Here is a 25,197-nt window from a genome sequence, read left to right as displayed (position 1 = left end):
ACGCTGTGAAAATCTGTTAATAACATATCAAATTGAACAAAAAAGGACATTCACCATTATTAATTATTCCTTGTGACGTATTGTATTATCAACACATAAATATCTATGCATTTCTTTGTGTCGAAACTAAAGCTCTTGCAAGTACACATTTAATTCTATATTACCTTATAATATTCCCATATAGCCTACATACTGTGTCATTTATAGCTTATATCCTTGAATTTAAAACAAATAAATATTTAATAAATAATGTTGATATAAATCTTTTTTTTTTTTTTTTTTGTTCTTATCAAATATCAGAGCTTGAAAAACATTTGAGTTTATTGGCCACGGTGTGACAGCGGCTGTCAGATGTGTAGTGTGTAGTAGTGTCCTGCGAGCAGAAGATGGCAGCAAAGGGGCCACATGGGCAGTGTCTCCTTGACACGAACGATCAGCTTATTCTGAAGTTCTAACCTTGTTATGTAGAGAGAGAATAACATACAACTGATACAGTGCTGGCATCCCGTGAGGGAGTGGGCCCTTTCCCGTTTTTTAAATTCCCCAAAGCAACAGCGTTACTGGTGTTTGTGTTTCGCCTGTCTACGTCTAATCTTTGTAGATTTCAGAGACATGAGCATCAACAGATAACTCTGTTTCTGAATGAGGAGTTGATCCAGTGAAAGAGACTTTCATGTAAACTTTTACTACAGTACCAGGATCTCTGCGTCTGGCAGATGCCTTCAGGAAGGAGCCATACTGGAGGTGGTGTGGTTTGGGGGTTTTAAAGCGCAGTCTCCTTCAGATCGTTGAGGTTTGGCATCCTGGTGCGGGAGGCTCGGGTAAACGTGGGTCCGTTCTGCCCCGGTTTGATGCCCAGCTGCTCTGGGGTGAACTGTGCACCCTCTGCCCGCTGTAAGGCAGACACGTGCCAGCTGGACTCGATCTGTCCGGGCAGGGGGTAGCTGGCCTTGCGGCTCTTGGCCTGGGCGGTGCTGCTCACCCCGGAGTGCCCCCTGCTCTCAGCATGCCCTCGACCATCAGAGTAGCCCCCTTTGGAGGAGGGCTGGGGGGGGTTGGGGAGGGGGGCTTGGAAGCGCAGGTCTGGAGGAGGAGGAGGAGGAGGCTGTCCTTGATTTGAGGAAGAAGGGGAGAGGTGAAGGAGCCTGCGGAGTGACTTGAGTGGTTGGCTCTGGTGGGAGAGAAATCATTTTTGTGAATCCTACATGTTTTTTGCAGCTATTTCAATTTTTGACAACATTTCGATAACGTTGTGACAAGTTACCTGGATAGTGGATAACATTAACACGGGCTGACATGGAAGTTTTATTTCATAATATAGCATTTTAGAGTCTAATATTTTCATCGAAATGACTAAATGAGCTCAGGCTCACATAATTTGGGCATGAGACTTTATGTGTGAGATACAGAACCACTTTGTATGGTCTCACCTACAAATAGCTATTATATGACTCAAATAACATGATCTACATGTAATTAACGTATTTGTGATTAATACCAATGTGACTGTTTTGGTTAGAAAACAACATGGAGTTAGGATAAGGACATTTTGGCGAAAGACTGTGCTCTGGGCCATGATCTTCAGACAAATACAAACTAAAGTGTGCGGTGTTTACATACCTGGGAGTGTGAGTCCACTGGTTTTTCTGGTGGCCAGTCATTGACTCTCTCTCTCTCCCTCCCTCTTTCCCTCTCTCTCTCCCTTTCTCTCTCTCGTTCCCTCTCCCGTTCTCGCTCCCTCTCTCTGTCTCGGTCACGGCTCTGTTCTCTTTCGCGGTCTCTGTCTCGGGATCGCTCGCGGTTTTTCCGTCGGCTGCCGTGATGGGAGGAGGACTTGGAGCTCCTCTGCAGGGACAGGTGTTCTTGTCCGATACCAGTAACCTAACATTTCAGAAACAAAATACAGGAGCATGATTAGCTTATCCAAAATATTTACTTCATGGAAAATTTTATTCTCTCCGTGGCGAGGTTATTTTTTCTTATCACACAACACTTCTCACTCAAATCACATCTCAAATCCTGGTGAGGTTCTTCATGCACCCCTCTGGCAGCACCAGACAAAACACAAGGAGGTGGTGATGGTGATTAGTGATGACTTTATACGGAGTCTTGTGTCTGACTGTGTTTTGACAACCTATAATACACAGTAGGGCTGCAACTAACAATTATTTTTAATTATATATCTGTATACAATCTGTTTGCTTATTTTTTTGTTAATGGATTAATAATTAAGTTAAATTGATGTCTTCAAAATGCTTGTTTTGTCTGATCAACAATTGAAAAATGTTGAAAGATTAAATTTACAACAATATGAAACAAAGAAAAACAGCGAATTATCACTTTTTAGAAGCTGAAACTGACAGTACAAAGTTTGTAAATGTCTGCAGTATGAGTTTGGATGCATGTGTTGGTTTCTTGTGCTTATAAGTGTTGAATGTGTTCTTGACCCTCACATGATACAATGATTTATTTGAAAAGGATGAGTCTCGATGTGCAGAGGTGTTGGCCTCACAAACAGCGCACACTGCAGAATGAAATCAGTGTCTCACAGCGCAACGTGAATGCAAGGTGACTGCATTGGACATACATTATAGCAAGACAAAATGGATGCACAAACAGCGTGCAGTATTGGACTCAAAACATATTTGAAATCCTTTCAATTCAATTTCTTCTCACTTAGTCAATCAATCGTCAAGCGCTTGAGAGGATTTCAAACCAGGTCATTCTGGTGAGTGCAGTGTGAGTTAACATGCAGCTGTAGTGTTGAGGTTAGATTACTGGTGAGGCAGGGTAGGGTGCAGTAGGCTGGTGTTGTACCATAGGCGAGGCGACTACAGGTAGGACTTTGACAGCTGAGTTGTGCTTTAAGCTATTCTTAGAGCTAAAGAGGGGGAAAAGACTTTTCTTGATGCTGGGGTTCCTCCCGTCCTCCATGTCCGTCTGTGGAGCACAAGACGCACAGCCACAACTCTCAACGCAAGATCTCCGACAGCAAACAGAAAACAACTGCAGCACCGGATCCTCAACCATTTAAAGAAAAACCACTTAACAATAGATACAGAGAAAAGAAATGAGTAATATCATGGATATTTGACTGTTAAGAGAAACCGGGAGGACAACAGACAGGGAGGAAATTTAGACCAGTATTAAAAAATAATTCTGTTTTATTACAACGTGTGCCTTATTTTCGAAATTTTGGCCATCATTTCTATCTGTTATAATATCAGTGTACTATCAAAAATAATTGGCATGGCGACATTACTATGATGAACTCCAATGGGGCGAGGGATGAGTTGGAGAATTATCAGATGAAAACAAGCATGAATACATTTTTGCCAGGTTATCTGAACCATTTTGCCTCGAGGTAAAAACAAAAGGGCTTCTAAAAGGTTGGCAATAATCCTTAATTGCACAGGAAAACTGTCACTGTGTTTCCATCCATCTCTTCTAAAGCACATTTTGGGTTTGCACACAAACACAGAGAATTTGAAAAAAAAAGTCGCAAAATATTGCAAAAGAGCTTTTACACTCGGCTGAGACACAAATGTTGGTTTATTGATGAAAAGTGCAAGGGCAAACAGACTTAACGAATTATACATGAGGTACATAAAGCATGTGACTTCAGGTCACACAAGCGTCTGCTCCACTGGAGACTGCACGTACGCGTGGACCGATTAGGAGACTGAAACCCTCCTGGAATTAATAGATGAAACAAAAATAAATGCCATATTTTCTTTGCGTTTTCCACTTTCTTTGTGGTTTGAGTGGCATTCTCTCATCTAGTTGTGCCCTCTTCTTCTGCAATTGTCTAATGTAGGGCTGCAACTAACAGTTATTTTCATTGTTGATTTATCTGAAGATTATTTTAGTTTTGTCTATAAAATGCCAAAAAATTGTAAAATTATAATAAGGTGAAAGTGAAAAATGAAAAAAATGTAATTTGCCACAGACATGTTAAAATGTCTTGTTTTGTCTGACCAACAGTCCAAAAATCCAAAGATAACAAGTTTATACAAAGAACAAAGAAAAGTATCAAATCCTCACTTTTGAGAAGCTGTAAACAGCAACATTTTGACATTTCTGCTTAAAAAATGACTAAAATGATTATTCGATTCTCCAAATAGTTACTGATCAATTATCTGTTGATTGACTGATTGATGAATCAAGTAATTGTTGCAGCTCTAGTTTAATGGCATGGAAAATTAGCACCACCAACTTTATCTGGAACTAATATTTGCGTAACAGTTATGGATGAAAACACGTATTAATTTGCGTTTTATTTTACCAATTTTCTGAAAATGTGGTTAACGCTTGCACTACATTTTGATGAATACTTAACTTGTGTAGTTGCACAACCATCATTGTCTCTTCCAGATAGGTTTGTCTAGACTGGGGCTGTTTTTGAAACGGGCCCACAGGTCGTTTGTGCGAGCAGCTTATTAGGGCACATGGTTACATTGTATAGTTGGGTGACCTCTAGCGGCTGTAGTAATTATGACGGGAAGCAAAGAGGCGGAAGTCAGGGGATGTAGTGTAGAGAGCGACAAAGTCCACATTACAAGGAGGCTGGGGTGGATGGATGGAGGGGTCAAGGACTGTCAGGACTTTCACACAGGAGACTGCTGTTCGTTTCCTGTGTCAAAAGTGATTGTCAACATTTATTCCTTTATCGGTGACCGTTCTGCAACTTTAACCGCGGGTTTACCATTGTAACCATGATGATGAAGGTCACCCGCTGCTGGGTCATAGCCAAGGGACAAATGACCGATGTGGTCATTTAGGTTGGAGGACTTGTTGCTTTTTTTTTTTTACAATCAATTTTGGTTTGTTGCACTTCATTGTAGCGATGCCGCTGTGGCAATTAACTTGGTGAGTCCAGTGTTATTATTTGCAACAGGAATGATGGCAGAAAATAAAAAATAATGAAAATAAGACCCACGTTGCAATAAACCAGAATTACCCTTTCACATGCTTGGTGGTTAATATCAGTGTTCACAGTAAAATTCACATAAATAGCTTTCACCGTGTTAAGCATATGTAAAACGCCAGAAGATACTGATGCTACAAGATAACCATTCTCAGATGCGCCGGTCTGAAAAAGCCTACTGATCAGCATTTACTACACACTAAAATATACTTTATGGTCAAGGGAAACAACACGTGGAGCCACAAGAAATATTTTTATACGTACTAAATGGAATGACAGGTGATGACTTAAATGATCTTACTATTTGTGTCTTCTTCTTTTTCTTTTTAATGGCTCTGAAGAAGCCTTGCTTTTCCTTCTCTTTGGTGGGCTCGGGAGGACTCATGACCATCGCTTCTGCGGCGGTCCTACGTGGCAAATGTGGAAAATTGTTCATATGACTCACGTTTGTAACTGCAAGCTCGGGATTAAACGGTGAGTCCTTTTCAGATGTGTCCCATGTGCCAGGGCACAACCAGATAGATAATGTTATGAGCAGAACACATATTCAGTAAGAAAAGACAGTGGTCCTAAAATAACACCAGTAGCACAATGGAGGACTGTGACTGATGTTTGAATAATTCTCCCTTTTAAGCTTTCAGCGTTAGGTCAGCTAATAACTATTCAAATGATTCACTTTTCAACACAGCACAAAGAGGGTTTTTAAAAGAAAACTGTGGACACTGTAAAAAAACAAAGTAATTCACTTAATATTAGATTTGCACTCTTATGGTTTATCATGACAATAAATACAGCAAATACAGACAAGAAATATTCCCTTTTTTTCATCTGACCTAACATGCTGTAATTTTTTAAATAAAATTTTGCATTCATTTAATCTTAGTAATTTAGAGACTGTAACAGTTTATGCCTTTACAGCAGCACCACAAAATAATCTTGTAAAATGTGATGGATCTTAATTAGTGTTGTGACAGATTTTCATGTGACAGCGAGGAAGAAATGTCAGATACTTTGATCTGGTGGTTGAATTCCTCAATTAGCCAAGAATATGAGGAAAAAGCCTGAAGCTACCGTGAAGAAAAGTCACGTCATGCCAGTTTAAAAAAAAAACATGAACTCTCACCAGTCAAAAGCCGTCTGGCGCTTGGAGTGGTTGGCCATGGCAACAGGGTCTCCAGGTACAACGGGTACGACCGGCCCTCGACCCTGCCCAACACCGTCATGAAAAGAGGAGGAGTTATCTGGTCTGGGGGAAGGGACTGAGGAGAAGCAAGGGGGAGAGAAAACAATTCAAAGTGTATATGCGTGTGCAGATTTCGCTGAGAAGTGTGTTTTTGGTACATGTATTTTGGGAGTTATTTTGCAGTGTATTTTTTTTTTCCTGCGCTCGCATTTCCCCTAATCCATCGTTTTGAAAATTGTTAAACAACAACAACAATACAAAATAGTAAGTGTAGAAAGAAACCCCTCGAGAAACCCCTGAAATAATTTGATGATCCCCTGACTTTTCCTCCAGCGCCATCAGAAGGTCAAAGCTTATTTTGTTAAGTACCTGCTTTATGACCAAATATCTGCAAAACGAATTCTGCTCCCAGTCTTGTTTATTCTGTTTTATTCCATTTGTTCTATTTTATTTTATTCTTTTAAAATCACATATATATGCCTTTTTTTATTTTTTTTATTTTATTTTGCCACGTGTTTCTTTTATATCTTGTCCAGGTGCCTCATTCTGTGCCATGAAAAATCATTTGAATTTCCTTTGTTATTGAAAGGTGCCATACAAATAAACTTTAAACACTTACCTTTAAGTCCCCCATTTTGGCATTCATAAGCAGTATAAAAACATTTAACAAATGGCTTGAAACACACTGTAATGTAGTTGTAAGCAGATATGATTGTTAATTAATGTTTTTGTCAGCAATTACAATTTCTCCTGTGGACAACCACAAGTGGAAGCTGGTGTATAAGCAGATAACAAATGATAATATAGTAAAACTCAGCTGTAGTGATATAATATATGTCTTAACAGGATAAGTTATAGTTGTTGACAAATACACAATAAACACTTAAAATGTCCTTATATCTGCTTACAACTACATTATAGTATGTCGTAAACCACTTGTTAAATTTTTATATAGTGCTACTAAATGCTAAATAGGTGGACCTAAAGTTGAGTGATACCTTGCCGAAATAATTCACTTTCCTGATGCCGTATGTGGTGCCACACTACACACACTTTGTCATTCGATGATGCCCGTCCCTTACCTCGGTAGAAGCTGCCTACTCTCCGAGGCATGGACTCGGTGAAGATCATCCGGTTCTCCTTGGAGGAACCTCCATCCTCGCCATGAGGGTCGTGGTACATACCGACCTAAGAAACACACACATCATGTGGACAAACAAACGCACAACCCCACAAACAAACACACATGGACACGGGACCATACAAGGTTGCTCAGTATCTTCATCTCTGTGAGTAATGATCCGATTTAATCTCACTTCATCACTTATCATTAGCTATCACATTCTTTACTGGCTCGCATCACAAGACATTCGGGACAATCTTAGAGTTTTTCAGTGAGGTTACATTTATACCAGCGACAACGTGCAGTGAGGCTGTTGACCTGAGTAGAAACAGAGAAAGCTACGGAAACCAGCGGTCAGAAGAGCTACTGTCTGAACTGGTTGGAGGAGTCAGGGGGTCGGACCTCGTTTTTAGAGCGCTGTGTATGAAAAGCGGCAGTGTTGTCCCTCGCAGAGTCTTTGATGGGGGCACAAGGGTGGCTCATGTCTTTAGGGGACTGCTCACTCTGTTGAGAAGACGGACAGGCGCAGCATGAAGCAGTGGCAATGATAATGTGAGACACTGACAGTCCCTGCACACATCCACTGTCTTGTGAAATACCCACACTCGCACACACACGCACACATCTTCAATGCATGTAGCAAAGAAAAAATCCACCCTTTGGCACTCTTGAATAACTTGAATGTGTGAGCTTCAATGCATTTCAGGAGATGTAATTATTTCTGTGTCTGTGTACCCATTCATCAACCTGCCTCATCTCCTTCTTCAGTAATTTCCCACGTTTCCTGGTATCATTTACAACAACATCGTTTCCAAGAGAATGTCATTGACTTGTTGGATTCAGATGTGGGTTTCCATTGCAGGTGGGGAGCTTCGGCGATGGTGCTGGCGGAGCATCAATAAAAACTCAACATCTTGTGGCTGCTTTGCATTATGGTCTCTTGAGGCTACTGTACTGTTGGCGGAGAAATTGAGTTAAAGCGTTAGGTTCCAGTCATAATAAGTAATAACTGCTGCCGCCTTCCTGCTGGCCACAATGTTATTGATTGATCACTTGTATCAATATAGTTTTACTTATTAAATTTGTTGCCATGCTGGCTCCCGAGCTACCCTAATGTCCTCTTGGAATATGTCTTAGTTTATGTGTTAGTGTTAATATTGTAGTAATAGTTTGTCCTTTACGTGTTCCATCATAATTTCTTTGTCAGATCAGTGCTGTGACCAGGATTTTAGAAATACTGAGGTCACGAGTACAAATTCCCCCCGAATAACCCCACCAGCACAAGGAATTATTGACAAGCGAGCAATTGAAATAAAAATGCAAAAAAACCTTTTGTTTTGTTTTGTTTCTTTTAAAAAATGATTGCCTTTTTTTTTTTTTTTACCATTCCCATCCTGAGATTTAACCTCCTAAAATCACAAAACTTCATAATTTATTTATTCATTTAACTGTTCATTTACATTTTCTGTAAATGTGATCTCCTATACATTTTGGGTCTAAATTTTTTTGTAAAACCATCACAATCCTTGATGTCATTAAATTACTGAAGACATGTCCTCACAGTTTCAGTGTCATAGATCATGTGCTTTTTAAGGATGAGCTGCGTTGTATTTTAATAAAAGATTTAACTTATTTATTACTCACAAAAAAAGGTAAAAAGGATCCTTCACGGTGTATATGTATTTTGACTGTCTGCTTAAATTGACCTAGGAATTTTTTTAAGAACACCATTCTGACCCAATATTGTAGCTGTGGTAGAACAAACATTGTCCGCATTTGGCCTTTTATCCCTGGGGATAAGAAAAATACATCACCAGACAATATAATAGACCCAAATGGACCATTTTACAGTGTTAGTTTCAGTATTTTAGGGTGAAGTTTTCCTTTAACTACCACCACACTAACAGGGTCGTCTGCTACTAACCCTCGTCATGTCATCAGTGCAGTCCTCTCTTGAAGAACTCACTGAGTGTCCAGTGAGGGTGGTCCGGTGCTGCAGCTGGGGGGAGAGGAGCTGCAGGCTGCTGGCTCTTGTCGGTATCACCTGCCCTGGTGCAGGCAAGCCCGCCATCCCACCCTCGACCCCGTGGGGACGGTGGCGCTCCCTTCTCACGTACATGGAGTGGCGTTGAGGCCGTTGCTGAGAGGAGAAGGGGGAGGTATAGCCCAGGCCGTAATGATAAGACTCATGTGGGGAAGGCAGAGTGTGAGTGGACGGCATCCCTGCTCCTCCTGGGTCTAAGAGCTCCGGAGCACCGGCATCCTCTGGAGAAGAGAGGAGAGATTTAAGAGAGATAAAAGATGAGAATTTTGGGAAAAAAAATGCACAAGATCTTCAAATTGCTGTTTTGTCCAATCAATAGCCCAAAACTCGAAAAAAATAATAAGTTTACAATTACATTAGAAAGATTAAAACAGCAAATCCTCAAATCTGACAAACTGGAAATTGATTTTGAATTAATTTAATTAAAATTGCATTAATTTTCTGTACATTAACTAATCAATTAACCAACCATGCATGCCAGCATTACATGTCATCTAAGTTCTGATTTGTTCAACACCTGCCTCTATATTTAGCGCGCAAAAGAGTACAAACTGATAACATATTTGGCACTTGCTTTAAAAGGCATTTGATGATACACTAATATGGCATGTCTGAGTAACCATGATTACCATAAAATCAACATTTTATATCAAGATCCAAATCATAATTACAACTGGGAAACTCAAGATACTAAATCAAACTTGATGCTAAATCAAGTGACTGAAGAATGTCCTCACTCTGCCTTAGTCTGTGTTAAAGATAATTCAGTTATATATTAATCATGCACAGTATTTTTAAACTTGAACACCGACAACGCTGCCATCATACATCAGTTTTGAGTGCACGCTTGCAAGAATTAGACATGGGGATCTGTCCCATCATCCTTTCTAACTACATTAGAACCTGTATGTTGTTTTGCTGTGTCTGTACTTCTTTAATGCTACAGTGTGATATTTATATATTAATTTATGTCTTGTGCTCGACAAATTTTATCCATTAGTATGTACTGTTTTTATTCATAACAGAACTTTACATGTAGATCATGAATTAGTTTTATCCTGAAAATGCTTTGTTGATATTTTTCAATGTACTCTCTCCAACTCTTGATGGTCCCGGCCAAAAGACTTATTTTCAAATATGGTCTTGTAGGCCCGCTTTTAAACTAGCTATTCCTGGAGAAAATTCAAAAGTCACAGCCAGAGGATGATGAAGATGACTCTTGAATGCAAGTCTTACTCGTGAACCTACCTGGTGCCAAAGGTTTATGTCTGGACTTGTGTCTGGATGAGGAGTCCAGTGTGCTGCTCTCCATGCGGACATTGCCACTGCTACGAGAGGCGGGGCTGTGCCCAGATCGATCACTGTGTCGGGCAGAGGGGCTGCCAGGTGGCCCCGGAGGACCTGAAGGAGCATTGAGGTCTAAACAGCTGGCAGGGAAGAAGCGGGCACTGGGACCCACCCCTGCTGTTGTGTTGGAGTTTGGGTCATCTGGGTGGAGTCGACCATCGCTGAGGTTCCCTACAGATTTGGCATCACTCAGTGCACTGTGGCTCTTGGACAGACTGAGATAAGAGGCTGAACTCTTAGAAGACGAGGACATGGATCCGTGGGCAGAGTCGGCCATACTGTGGGCATGTCGGCCATGTTGTTTCTCTGCACCAGACTGCAGCGTGTTGGTCTTGCTTTCCAGGAAGGTGTGGCGGCCAGCCTGCTGCTGCTGCTGCTGCTGAGAGCGGGAGGAGCTGGGTTTGCTGTGGCAGTATTTTGCCCCGAGACCTTGGTCTGGCAGCTTTGGGGAGGGTCCCAAGCTGAAATCAAACTCTGTCTTGCCTTTGGCTTCTTTGGGACTGAGGAGGTGTGGTAGGTTGTTGTTAGCCAGGTCTTTGCTGGATGAGGCAGAGCGATTGAGGGTCTGGGACATGTACTGGCCCTTGGGGTGGAGTGTAGGACTTAAACTGGATGGGGCCGGTTTGTTACCATTGAGGAAACTCTCATTGCCGAGGTGATGGAGGTCCCCGTGGCGAGGGAGACTGGAACATTCTTTACTGTTGGAGCGACGGCTCGAGCTCTTACTGTGACTCCTGGAGGGGCAGAGGTAGGGAGCATTATTTTAGGCTTCATTTTAAAGTCCTAATCTTTTTGGATAGAAAGTCTCTCTTTTTTTCTGAATGTTACAAATACCTGCACTCAAAGTTTTTCCCACTGAAATGAAACTCCCTAGGCTCTAATGCCAACAAGCCTAGTCCTGCTTGATCTGAGAACTGTTCAAACAGTCTGTCAAGAAATCCACTCTCTTAAAATTGGAAAAAAATCTATCCTTGGATTGGACATCTTCTCTCAGGGAACAATGCTTGGGTCAAGAAGCAATGAATGCAGCCATTAGATCAAATTTCTTTGAGCTATTTACTTTAAATATATTGTTATATAGATATACAGTAATGTATGCAACAAACACAGTTGCAAAGGCCATGTTTTTGAGCAAGCTCCGAAAGACAGATATTTTTTCACTCACTCTAATCTTTACTGAACAGCATTATTCTCAATTTCCTTTCATAGTTACAGCATGCTCTCTATGATGCCCTTGGTGAATTAGGGTCCCGGCTGAGAGATATGAGGAAATATATGTACTGCGACTGTGACATGATAGAGATTTGTCCATCGCTAACGAGTTTGCTGTGCTGTCTATAACAAAGTGACTATCCACGCAGTCACAAGATAAGCCAAAGAGCAATATCAGTTTAATTTGGAAAAAAAAACAACAACTGTATATCATGATATAATCAATATTACATACAGTGTACTGTTATCTATCCCTATCATTCAGCTTTAGTCCCAGTGTTCCCTGAGAGGGATTCAAAATGATCATTGTAAGATGACTGCGGGTGGAAGCTGTGACAGAAAGTGAGAATAAAGGAATGTAGTCTAACCTTGTAGGAACTGTGTTCTCTCCATGATGGTGTGTTTTCCTCTTGGAGGAGCGCGGTGGGTTGGGAGATGCAGGAGGAGGCCTCTCTCTCTCTGCCTGCCTCAGAGGCTGGAAGGCCGGGTGGTTCAAACTCTGCTCCGTCAAAAAACGCTCAGTTGGGTTCAGCAGTAGCAGGTTCTGAAGGGGAAAGATATGCACATGGAGGGAACTTATTCAGTGGCTTGTTTTTCTCAGATTTTATCTATACAAATATCAATAACTGACAAAGGTTAACAGGAATATAAGTGGATATATTAGTTTGAATACTTCTTGGTATTTTACCTTCATCAGATCCATCATCAAACCACTCAAGATGCCTTGGTACCTTCTCTCCAAAGTCTGAGGATGAGTAACTGAGGGAAACTGGCACACACACACACACACACACACACACACACACACACACACACACACACACACACACACACACACATACACACACTGGATGAAAATCGGATCCAAACTGAACTTTTTTGTGCATTGAAAATGCTATTACTATTAGGATTTCCAACATACAGTAGATGTTTGTGCCAGTAAAAAGTAGCGCACAGTTCAGGTCACACAGAAATCTATCACTGGATCACACTAAATAAACTATTAAACACACACACACACACTCACACACTAACATAACACACGCTCACACACAAAGTCTTGTTCGGCCTTCTGGGACATTTTCTCTTGCTGCTAAACTGAACACCAACCACCTATCTCATGAGTCACAGCAATCCACTCAGTCATGGTGCTGGGAACACTGCCACGAGAGAGAGAGAGAGGAGAGAGAGAAGGAGAGAGAGAGAAAAAGAAGGAGGGGAAAAGAGAGAGGGAGGGAGAGGAGGAGAGAAGAGAGAAAAAAGAGCAGAGAAAAAGGAGAAAAAGGTAAAGAAAGGAATAAAGGTAAACGTCCAGGTAACGGTTTCTTGTTGTAGAAGAGTTTCATTTGCTCTGCAGAGTTTTTGAACCAGGGACCTGGTGAAACTGGAAGAGCTGGAGATAAAATGAAGCACGATCATAGTTAAAGATGTGACAGTAGACTAAACTGTATTCGCAGTAGACTAAACTTCGCCACCAACAACACGAAGACTTTTTTTTCTCTCAACTGTAATGTCTCTTTGAATATTTATGAGCATTTTGTTAAAATTTATGTAAAAATTACATGAAATGAATAAAAAGCTTCAATTGTCACTCTGGAAAAAAAAAAAAAAAAAAAAAACAATCCCAAACAAAAAACAGCACACACATTTAGAGTTTAGACTGTTTTGTCAAATGTTGTTGCCAACATCAAGAATTAAGACTGAATCCAAACTTTTACGTGGTCAAAAACGCCGAAATGTGAACATCTACTACATTTAATGACCACTGAGCAAACTCTGTCTGCCGATGAAGATCATATGACATGATCAAAAGCCACACAACAGTTACTAAATAGACCTTGAGGTGTTTTTTTTAACTATACGGATGTTGCTGTTGTCACTGTTGATAAATTCTAATTAACTTTAATTTTGTTCTTTTTTTTGATGTTTTAATCACGTTTAAGAGATTACATTCTCCTCCATGAGTTACATGCGAACATGTCTTCCTTTTTCAAACCAGCATAATTAGTATTTATTTTTTGCTACTTGGAGGCAGCACAAAGAGGTTGTAAAAACAACAATAACATATTATCAACTTATAAATCTGATATGAAGAACATGTTAGCAAACCGTGGCTTATTTAAACATCCAGCAGTTACAGAGCAACATTATCATTCATTTGGAGTCATGCCTCATGTCATGTCTGGCCACCTGGTGAATGTGAGTCCAATTACCACTCTCCGTTTAGCTCTGTTTTGGTCTCTACCAACTCCAGAGGAAAACATCTGTCTGTCTAGCTTCTATATGCTAAACTGTGTTCACCAGCAAGTCACTACTTTATTTGTCTGTCATTTGGTGCAGGGCAGGTAGTGTACGCTGGGTTTATCGCAATCTTTTCGCTTTAGCTGGAGAGAGGCTGCAAGAGTTGGGACAATTCTCTGTGGGTTTGTCACCATGAGTGACTTGATTCTTTCTTAAATGTGTAACATCAACCTGCCCGGGGACTGCAGACAAAAATGAAAAGCCTTTTGGAAAAGTCTGACACATTTACATCATACTGATGTTAATTAGTGTGTATTGGTAACAATATTCCTTCTTTGGCTATTTATTTCCATCATTTGGGAGATACACTGCACTCTTTTATCAGGGAAAGTTGTGGTAATGATGGAAATCAGGAGAGCACATGTCCCAGCACATTGACCAATTCCATATTGTTTCCATAAATTTCACATTTTACAATTGTTTGGATGTATGATGGGATACATAAATCCTAAATTATTATTCATATTTATTGATTCAACCATTAGCTATTTTTTAGATTAATCAATTAGTTGTTTGAGGGTCTACAGACCCCAGATTTTGGACTATATATATGTATAAATTTGACTTGATTTGTTTGGTCTACAAAATGTCAGAAAGGAAGGACAAATGCTGATCACCACTCCAAGAGCCCACCATGTAGTCTTCTGATTACTTATTTTTGCTGATCAAAACAATCAGTGTACAAAAGACACACAAATCTTTCTTGTCCAGGTGCTAAGTCCAAAAAACCATAAATGTGATTTTTGACTCAGAAGGACTCAAAACATTGTTAAAAAATCTATTTCACTACATAAAAAAAAAAAAAAAAATTAAAGCTCAAATTAGCTCTTTGTTAGATACGGAGGAATGAAACCATGTATTCTGTCTGGGCAACTATTAAAAAACCCCAAAAAAGATTCACTTCATAAAGATATGAGACAAAGAAAAGCTACCAGTCCTCACAGGGGAGAAGCTACAGTAGGACCTACGAATGTGAAGTTTTTATTTGATAAATTATGATGGAGATTATCTATCTTATTTAATCGTATTAAAATTGTTGCCAAACTGCTAACTGTTTAATCCGCTTATTGTTTCATCACTACTTGGGGCTCACCAACCTGATCAATCTCACTTTCCCCTGGAAACAAGGGCTGTCCGTCACTCAGCTCCCCGAGGATACACCCCACCGACCACATGTCCACTGCCTTTCCATAGGGAGCCCTGAGACAGACACAAGAGACCCAGTCGAAATTTTATTTGTGTGAAACATCATCAATGATGCCACATGACGACTTTGTTAATTAGACGGAAGGGGTGATAATGGTGATGGTGAAAACGAGAATGAGGATACTAGTGAGGAGAGGAGATAAGAGGAGATAATTATGAGACTCGTGGTAACTGGGTTAACATTATTAGTGGTGGTGTTACAGTAAAATAAAACAATGGATGCTGTATTTCTGACGGCGATGCTCATAAGGAAGATGGTCATTTCTGAGGGAACGGAGCTTAGGAGCCTGATGAGAAATGGTGAGAGATCTGGCAGCAGAGAAGCAGAGGAGTGGTGGTGTTGGAGGGAGAGAGTATTTGAGTGGGCAGCATTCAAACGCTGTCTCAATAAATGTTCCAGGGCATTTGCTAAATCAGGCTACAGCAGTGAAGCTAGATGACATTCAGCTGTCTCCGAGCTAGAATGGACATCCAATGCAGCAAAATGCATCAAACACAACATAAGCAACAAAAACCACCGTGAAACGGAAATGTGATCTCGGGATACGGTGTACACGATGGTTCATGTCGTAAGTATGTAGCAGGTGACTCATTGCTCTTTTTTTTCATGGAAAAGACTAACACCTGTTTCTCAGTGATCTGAATCCAAACAATGAGGATAAAAAATGTGAACATGCGAGGTACACAAAATAGTTTCTGGGGCTCAACCTTGTGGAAAAAGACACCTGCAAAAATAATATAGCTCTTAGTAAATAGAATATAATTATAAAAATATAATAATATAGAGCTTAGCAGATGGGTGACATCTACCACAAAGGACAATACTTCATTTAACCCTTGTGTTTTGTTGACATTGACTTTACTTCATCATTGTTTTGGTGTCCCACGGATCCCACTGCTGGATGTGTAATATTAAGAATCACAAAATCAATAAATTTCTTCTTATCTTTTCTTCTGACTTTATTAAAACCCAATATGAAGCAAAATTTTGAAGTAGTAGCCCTTCCCTTTGCCACAAACTGGGTCGGCACATTTGGTGAAGATAACAACTAACGGAAATGGCCACAATGCTTGGTTATTACACCAAATATGATAATATTTTATTTGTTCACTATGCTATAATGGTTTTCATGAACATATATATATTCCTTTTTTGCCAACAGGTCTGACACAAAGAAACCATATATAAAACAATAGATCATCCTACATAGTGATCTTACTTATGTTTGGGATCAATTAAAATGTAATAAAACAAAACCAATCAGAGTTCTTGGTATTTGGGACGAGTAGTGCTGTGTCAAAAGCAATGTCAATACCAATCAAAAATAGACACGATATTAAAAAAACATTGTATTTAACTATGTTTTATAGCTGGGGTCTCTGAGACCCTGAACAGTAGTACACTTTCAGTGGCAGACTTTTTAAACATGCCATCAGTTTAAAATCATGTTTGTAAGAAATTCTCGTAAAATTATAAAAATTCATGAAGTATCAAGCAGATAAAACCGCATTAACTAGGTTTTTGGAGCTGTTAAAGAACAGAACATCAGGGTTAAACCAGGTCTTCGTGAACCTTTTCATATCAGCAACCCTCCAAATACATTAGATCCACTTCAGACCCGATTTAATAAAAACATTTTTTTTTGTCCAGTATAACTCTATTAGAGCCAAAACCCTCAGCTGATTAATCAACTAAGAGTTTCCGCACAGAAAATCCATCAGCTATCAGCTACTGTGATGATGGACTAATAAATTAAAAGTCAAACACCAAACATCCTCTGGTTCCAGTTTCTCCAGTGAGAGAGATGTGTTGCTTTTCTCTGTGTCTAGTCAGACAAAATGAGACTTTTAAAGAGGTCGCCATGGGCTGTTGGAAATTGTGATAGATATTTCACATGGTTTTCATGGTAACTGAAGATAAGGTGATGTATTAGGAAAACAAAAAACTCTTCCTGTAATCCCATTATACGTAGCCTATTTTAGTGTGTCAAGCAACATACACAATCTCATACTAGGGATGCACTAGTCCACTATACCTGATCAATACTGGCCCTATGAAACAGATAGGGGGTCAGTTCAGTGTCTGCTTAATCATTTTAGACACATTTCCCCAGAAAATGAAGCCCTGCATATTTGGGATCTATGGAAAATTTGGTCTCAGTTTTGTAATGACTGGCATACAGGTGGTCAAGGCTGGATTACCAATCAAGCCCCAAAAGCCCTGGGTTCAACCATCTCAACTGGTTTTGGCAGTTTCATTAAGTTCTTTGCAACATTACGGTATAATATCAACTAAGGTGGGTCCTGCATTATTAACCAATTATCTGGCCCTGTCTTGTGGAGGTTCCCTGTGTCAAAAACTAGTTTTCATACGCTTCTCATTTTAGTTTATATTGTCCTCATGTGGAGAATATTCCTCAATAAAGTTGTGTTCAATCAAATTACCACAAACTGAGGCATATTATGTATTGCTTCAGCACAGCGGGCCTGGTTAATGGGAACTTGGAGGCAGCAGGGTACAAATTCAGAGGTCAGTACGTGGTGCGTCAGTGGGGGCCCACAGTAACTTTTCGTCCAGGGACCCCTTAACAGGTTAATCTCGCCATGCTGGTGGGTTGCTTTATTTACAGTTTCCTTTCTATTATTATAAAGGTAAGTCATGTTACCTTACATAAAAACTATTCGAATGAGTTCTTCGCAGAGAGTTGAATTTGGGAAAACCCGAGCACTGCTATTGGATAGGTACTCTGTATTGGCTGATATCCTGAAGTGAGGTATTGGAAACAGCGTCAGGAGAGAAAATGATGCCCCTGTCTGATACAATCTTATACAAAAACTCCGCCCTTCTGGTTCTCCAGGAAGAAAGGAAAATACAAACTGAGAATGTTGTTTCTCACTTACTCTCCTACACACACGCACACACACACACACACACACACACACACACACACACACACACACACACACACACACACACACACACACACACACACAGAGACTCACCCCAGCAGCAGCTCAGGCGAGCGGTACCACCTTGTGGCCACATACTCGGTGTAGTTGGCATCTGTTCCTTCTGACAGGTTACGAGCGAAACCTGAGCCAGAGTAACATGGAGACTGATAAATCACATAGACCTGATAGCGTACATCAGGCAACCAGTACTCTGTGATAATGTGCAGACAATCTGCAGTCCTTCACACAAAGGTACAAATGGCTAATTAGAAAGACTAAAGTACAATCAACACTCAAGGTATTTGGACAGCTACAGTAGCACCATGGTTATCATCCCATGTGACCAGACTCAAATTAGTTATGTCACTGCAGGCAGGCTGAGACTCTGCTTTAGATAACTGGTATACAGAGAGTCCATTTTAAGCATGAAAAATCACAATAAACAGAATGCCAGCTCCAACAGTGAATAACAAACAAATCTCACCCCAGCTGACTCAGTAGGGTTGCATTAGCCAATTATGCAAAGCTAATTAGCTGTGTGATTTTGCAAAGACCCGTCCAAATGTAGAATACACACCTGGGGAACTGTAAAATGACAAAACTATGCTGTATCAATGCAATAATATAATTCATCAGTATTTTATGGGGTAAACAGGTGAAAACATTAACCTCACTGTCTTGAAATATACTTTTGGCAGATTAATTGTGATAACAACCACCAAAGTACATTTTATATGCTGGTTGGCTCCTTCCCAGCGGCAGAATTGATGTTACAAGGTGACAAATTATTGCTGCTGTTTTCACGGTGAACTGAACCCAAGAAACCAAACAGGCCAAAATGAAATCACAGATTTAACTGCGAAAATCAAAGACAATTTGACAGCATTGCGATGAATCTACAAATACAGAAGAATGTCTAATAAATCGCTAGTAAAAGCTGATTCAGTCTGTTAAGCAACATCTCAACATCTCAGTGTGACAATATGGCTGCTGTAAAGAACTCAAGATCCAAAGACTCACCAAAGTCACAGAGTTTGAGAACATCCTCAGAGCTGATGAGGAGGTTCTCAGGTTTGATATCTGGAAGAGAGACACAGACAGGAGGCTGTCAACAATGGGTTTAAGTCACTTTGAAATATAACAAACACACAGACTTCCCTCTGCAGTTTTTTTGTGACCAACAGTATATGAATATGGTTAGAGACTAAGTTTGGAACAGAGTTGTTCTTAAAATTCTGTTTGAGCCACACTTAACTGTTCTCTGAAAATCAAAATGATCTGATTGATTTTCCTACATGAACGTCTGAATACTGTTTCCAAGCCTTCTCCACAATGCCAAAGGGAAAAAAAAAAAAAAAAGTTGAGGGAATGCTTTGTTTATATATCTGGCCTACAGGTTGTGAAATTCAACTGTATTTTAAGTCGAAAAATATTGTAATCAACTTCTAAATGAGCCTGATAATCAGACTGGCCGACCGACTGTTGTTGCCAGTTTTTTGTTGGTAAGGGAGGTGGTTATGAGCAGTTAATGCGTTTTTACACTGATCAAAGAAATTTGTCGAAATAAGAGTTTTCTTTTCCGTAAGTCAACTTAAAACAGCTTTTACAGCTGCTGCAATCTCATCCACACTTGTCGCTATTTTTCTCTTCTTCATATAGCCACCCAGCTACATGGAAGAAGTCCCCATTGTTAATCCCACCTACGGAGATCTGATTGGTCGATTGCTTCTTTAACTTGGCAAACAGCCGTCAATGGGCGCAACGTATTTGAATTGGTGAACAAATTTGAGTTGTGGGCGACAATATAGAGTGACATACCGTGTGACATGTTACATCAATACAATAAACATGGGCGCTGTAGTTTATTTTGAGTCAATCCCACAACCGTTGTTCTTCTGTCGTAAATACTAACAAGAGGACCAAATGTGTATAATCCGCAGCTGAAAACAGCCCCCAACAAATGCATTATTTACTCCTATATCAGTAATGTTCTCTAAAAACTACAGTGCCCAGATTCTTTCCTTTTCTTTTTTTGAATAAAAGAATATTTGTATATATATATTTGTAGGAAGTAGGAAGAGAGCCACAGACAGGATAAGGAGGTCAGAACGTTTGGAGAGATGGACTAATGTTTGGTTGGTTCTAGTCTTTTCATGCATTTGTTGACAATAAGGAAAATAGAGTATATGACCAATCTTGTCCATTAAATATTAACTTTTTTTTAATTGTAGGATTTAAAAAAAAAATCACTAAAACCCCTGAAATTCCCACAAAAAATACTGAGGACATGACACCAGTGTCCTACATGACACCTGTGGCCCTGTGTGAGTCATATACTTGCATTTACAGTAATTTACAGTGTAGATCACACTGTAGATCACAGTGAAGATCACTTCAACCACCAAAAGTGTCACAAAATTAAAAAGAAATAGGAAAAATGTTATTTTACCACCACCAGTAGAGATATCAATACAGAAATGAAGATAAACTCCTCACCTCTGTGTACTATCTCATTCTTGTGACACCAGTTGATGGCTTTGATGAGCTGGTAGATGTAGCTCCGGACTTTATCAGGCGGTGCACCGTTGGGTAGCTCCTCTAATAGCTCCAGCATGTTCTGTAAACCAATACCAAATTTACCTCTAGAAAGGGCTAGCAGGTGTAGCTGCAGCTTTAACTACTTGGCATTTTGAAAGTGTCCTTTATAATATGAATGTTGTTCACGTTTTTTCAAGTATGTCTTAGATAATTCTTACAGTGGGGATTCCTCTCCCTGGTCCTAGTGGTTTTTTTTGGGGTTTTTTTTTTTTAACCCTGACCATGCAAAAACGACAAGAATACAGTATGAAAATAAATGCTGTCATGAAATAAACACTTGGCTAGATACCCTGGCAACACAGTGGGGAATACCATTATTCACCTACAGCATAGTTCATATGTTGCCATGGTGACGCTTTTTTATGTTTAACTGAGCAGCCTCAACATCCTGAAACTTAGACTAGATACAGCGGAACAGAGATATGTAATGTAAGAATCAATGTGTGCTTAGCATGTGCAAACAGTGAAATAATAGTGACAGTGTCATTAAGCTGACCCTCTCAACATATTCAAACACGAGGTAGAGCTTCCCCCTCCTGCGAAAAGCCTCCTTCAACTCGACAATGTTGTCCTGCTTCAGTGTCCGAAGCATCTTCAGCTCCCGAAGGGTCGTCTCCTTGACCTCCTCATTTTCTGTGCGGAGATGAAAGAGACAGCAATGATACAGCTGTTTTCGGCTCTTCCTCTGTCTCTCCCTCCTTTCCTCCCTCCCTTGCGCCGTCACTCACCTTCGCTGTCTTTGAACTTCTTAATGGCCACCAACTCGTTGGTTTCCTGTGAAGATATGAGGAGGTGATTGTTCTTTCCAAGACACGTAGACAGGTACAAAGATACATAGAACATTAGGATCAGAATAGAAGTAAGAAATAGAAAGTATTTGTGGAACGAAAGGTGCAAAGGAGAAATAAGAGAAGCGGTGAGGATATTTAAATTGATTTCCTGCCCACTCTACACATGAAAAAAAAAGTATGCCCAAGTTGCCGGGGCAGTGCCAACACGAGAGCCATGCCAGCGCTCTCAATTCAATTTATTTTACCACACGGCTCTTGCACACAAAAAAACAGCACATCCTTGGCATCAAGCATCAGATTGCGCGACCGACCTTGCTGGTGTGGTTGCAGATTCAGAGATTTACCGTAGCTTTGTTTCAAAGGCTGTGCTGCAGCTGGGATGCTACAGTTTAGACCTCAAGTATTGTACAGTTTAACTGGAAAACAATAAAAGGGTAGGCTTTGTTTCTGATCATATAGTGTAATCGTGCATACAGCAAATGCTTGTTCTGGGAAATGTGCTGCAGTCTTTCACAAGGCTTAAACACAGGTCAAGACAATAATTTTTTTGGTCCTCAAAAAAGAGGAAACAGGGCAAACAGAATAATCACACATATCTTCATATGCCCTTTATCAGGTTTTATTGGATTTATTTCTACTGGCTTCATCCATGCTGGAATATATAACTAAATATCAGGCTATATATCATGAGATTCCTTTCCTGAAAATGAGATTTATAATGGGTTTTGAAGGCTTAAATTATTACCAAACTGGACTCTGTTCAACCCTAATGAGAAGCTACAGCAAAAATTGAAATATTCTCAAAATAAAAGCAACTGGAGGGATTGAGCTACACGTGTTTACAAATGATGGGAATCCACATTTTAATGTCACGTCACAGAGTACATTTAGTTACTAATGATTTACATGTAGCAGCCTGGTCAAAGCCCTGGACTTTGATGTTGTGGATGGTTTTTTTTGACAAGAAACTGGTGAGGAACAAAATATTGTGTTTTTGTGGCTTTTTAATGAACAGTGCAAAAGTTTGTGAGGCTGTATTCGACAAAGGGGGAGGGAAACTGAGGGGTTTGAACGGAAAATGCATCACACTGATTTCTCAGAGAAAATAAACTCACTTTCAGATGCAAGTTAGGCTGTCATTGACAGGTGTGCACATTTCCCTTTCATAATGACTGAGGCTTTGCCTACATACACTGCAGGCATGTAACATCATGAGGTTTTTCACTCTAAATCTAACAGCTTGCATATTTTGTTGCAACAGCAACAAAGGCAATGTTATACATGCTTCTAATGTTTAATACTGCTTTTAATCTGTTTCTCTTTTCTTAAACCACCTGCCAAAATTACTTTATTGCTTGAGTCTGTGTTAAACTTACTGCTACTAGCTAGAATTTCTCACTGACATGACATTACTATCATGACATTGTGTGCCCACCGTCTTGAGTAGATGGGAAACCCATCAATCCAGTGTCACTGATGAACCATGAGGCTGGAGTTGTTGAAGACGGTGGCCTGGAAAGGGAATTACAACATATAGGCCAGTCTCCATCTGACCTCTGCTACTCTCATGTTCCTCTATTGTCCTTTTGTTTATGGAGAAAACAGAGTCAGCCCCCGTGTCAGTAAGAGGCCACACTTCCTGACACTGGAGCCGCACGTCACTGGCGGTGCTCTCACTTACACAAGCCAATTGTTTGACTGAACACAGTTGTTTTTAGCAATACAAAGTTGTGTGTTTTGAGATTTTCACAAGGGACCAGTGAAATTAAACAACATGGATTTACAGCTCTAGCAGCATTTAATCCTGAAAGTACTGTTTTTAGTTTCCGGTGAAGGAAATTGTATCCGAATAACAAACTGGGATATTTACTGTGTTTACCAGGCAAGATAAAAAAGAAAAAAACCACACATACCAACACCCATGCATCACTTGTGACAATTAAAGCTCTATGACAGCAGCTTGCAATGTGCTGATGATGCTTGTGCTCATGTGTGGTTTCTCTGACCTCCACTGATTTACCTTTTGAGCCACTGTTAAGTCAGCAGGCCTAAAAATAGCGTCGGGCTTGCTAAGTTTCTGCTGATGTCATGAGCAAATCCTTATTGTCACATTACACAAAAGAATAAAGCTTGAATGTTTGACTTTTTTTCCACAGGAACATCAGCTATAAAGGGAATAGTAAATGAAAATACAGACCATATACCGTGACATAGAAATGGGGATGTTCCTGCAGTCACCCGCTTATATTTTAATATCAATATATTAAATAGGGGCAATCATTATTGTGTTAAACGGTAAAAGTGGGAATTATTGATTATTTGGCCCCGTTAATGGGAGCCAGTATAGGACTGAATGTTTTTCCTGAAGTTTCTCGTTTTTTTTCTGTTTCTATGTAATGATGAAACAGCATATACAGTAGTTCTCACCCTTTCTTTTACTCATGGTCCTTTTACTAATGCTCAGTCTCAAGATATGAAAACTAGGGTTGGATGATATATACACAGATAGACAATATAAATCTGGCAATATTGAATTTAATTATGATTTTTGCTTCAATGGTGATGAAGTCTCTTGATTTGTCAGGTATTTAATTCACTGGGTTTGTCATAATATATTGTTTACTACATTATATCACAGTGTTTACTGATACTGATACATAGTGATATAAACTGACATAAACCAGGACAAAGGACTTTATCCACATTGCCTGCTCTCAACCACTTCAATAACCTTTTGCTGTTCTAATATGTAGTCAAGATAAAACTAAGTTTGCACATGACACTATGGCAAAACCTTATTTAAAACAGAAACAACTAACAATTATTTTCATCACTGATTAGTATTGTCTATCAATAATGTTTTCATAACCATGCAGTTTATAAAATTTTAAAAAAGACATATGGCTATCAAAAGTAACCACAGTCCACGGTGTTGTCTTCAAATGACTTACTTTGCTTTATTAACAGACTTAAAACCGAGGAAAATTGAACAAAACCCCATGTGAGAATCTGTAACAAAGGATTGACATTTTTACTTGACAAACTGCTTAAACAATGAATCAATTATTAACGAGTCACTGATTAATTTTCTGTTAAACAACTAATGGTAATTAATTAACGAGTCATATCAGCACTACAATACTCCATAGAAATACCGTATAGGCACCAGGAAACACTGGCTAGCTTGTAAGTTGTGCTATTGTCACTCCCAAAACACATATTCAAGATATCACATAAGCCTCCATACACACACCCACATACGCTAATACAACACTTGCATAAAGTGGCAGAACATTTCACAGACGCTGTCGCACATTCGCTTGACTAATTAAACGTTCAATCAAACACATACTGTACTGCAAAGTATACAGAATTTCTACAGGAACACAGATTTAAAAAGAATTTCATTTCTTCGTAGTACAGTCAGTCTCTACTGAGTCACCTGGCTGGCTCTTAGCCTGCTGCTCAGAGTCTCCAGCCTTATCTTCCTAATATTCCCTCAACCATATACAG

The 25,197-nt window shown here is 39.8% G+C and overlaps 1 protein-coding gene across 1 annotated transcript; it reads right to left on the bottom strand.

The window, feature by feature from the left end:
- Positions 1–763: 763 nt before the first annotated feature.
- On the bottom strand, positions 764–21,736 carry cdkl5 (cyclin-dependent kinase-like 5). Its single transcript, XM_040127339.1, has 17 exons — positions 21,622–21,736; positions 21,390–21,526; positions 20,792–20,912; positions 19,316–19,375; positions 18,347–18,437; positions 15,235–15,337; positions 12,525–12,605; positions 12,205–12,380; positions 10,526–11,358; positions 9,158–9,498; positions 7,636–7,737; positions 7,193–7,298; positions 6,051–6,186; positions 5,229–5,334; positions 2,818–2,940; positions 1,621–1,881; positions 764–1,171 (listed from the first exon to the last, which is right to left on the bottom strand). The coding sequence occupies exons 1-17, from the start codon at positions 21,734–21,736 to the stop codon at positions 764–766; spliced, it is 3,300 nt and encodes a 1,099-aa protein (XP_039983273.1).
- Positions 21,737–25,197: the final 3,461 nt, after the last annotated feature.

The sequence above is a fragment of the Xiphias gladius genome, chromosome 1, assembly GCF_016859285.1.
Source record: "Xiphias gladius isolate SHS-SW01 ecotype Sanya breed wild chromosome 1, ASM1685928v1, whole genome shotgun sequence".
Taxonomy (NCBI): Eukaryota; Metazoa; Chordata; class Actinopteri; order Istiophoriformes; family Xiphiidae; genus Xiphias; species Xiphias gladius.
This window is presented reverse-complemented; position numbering and strand designations above follow the sequence as displayed.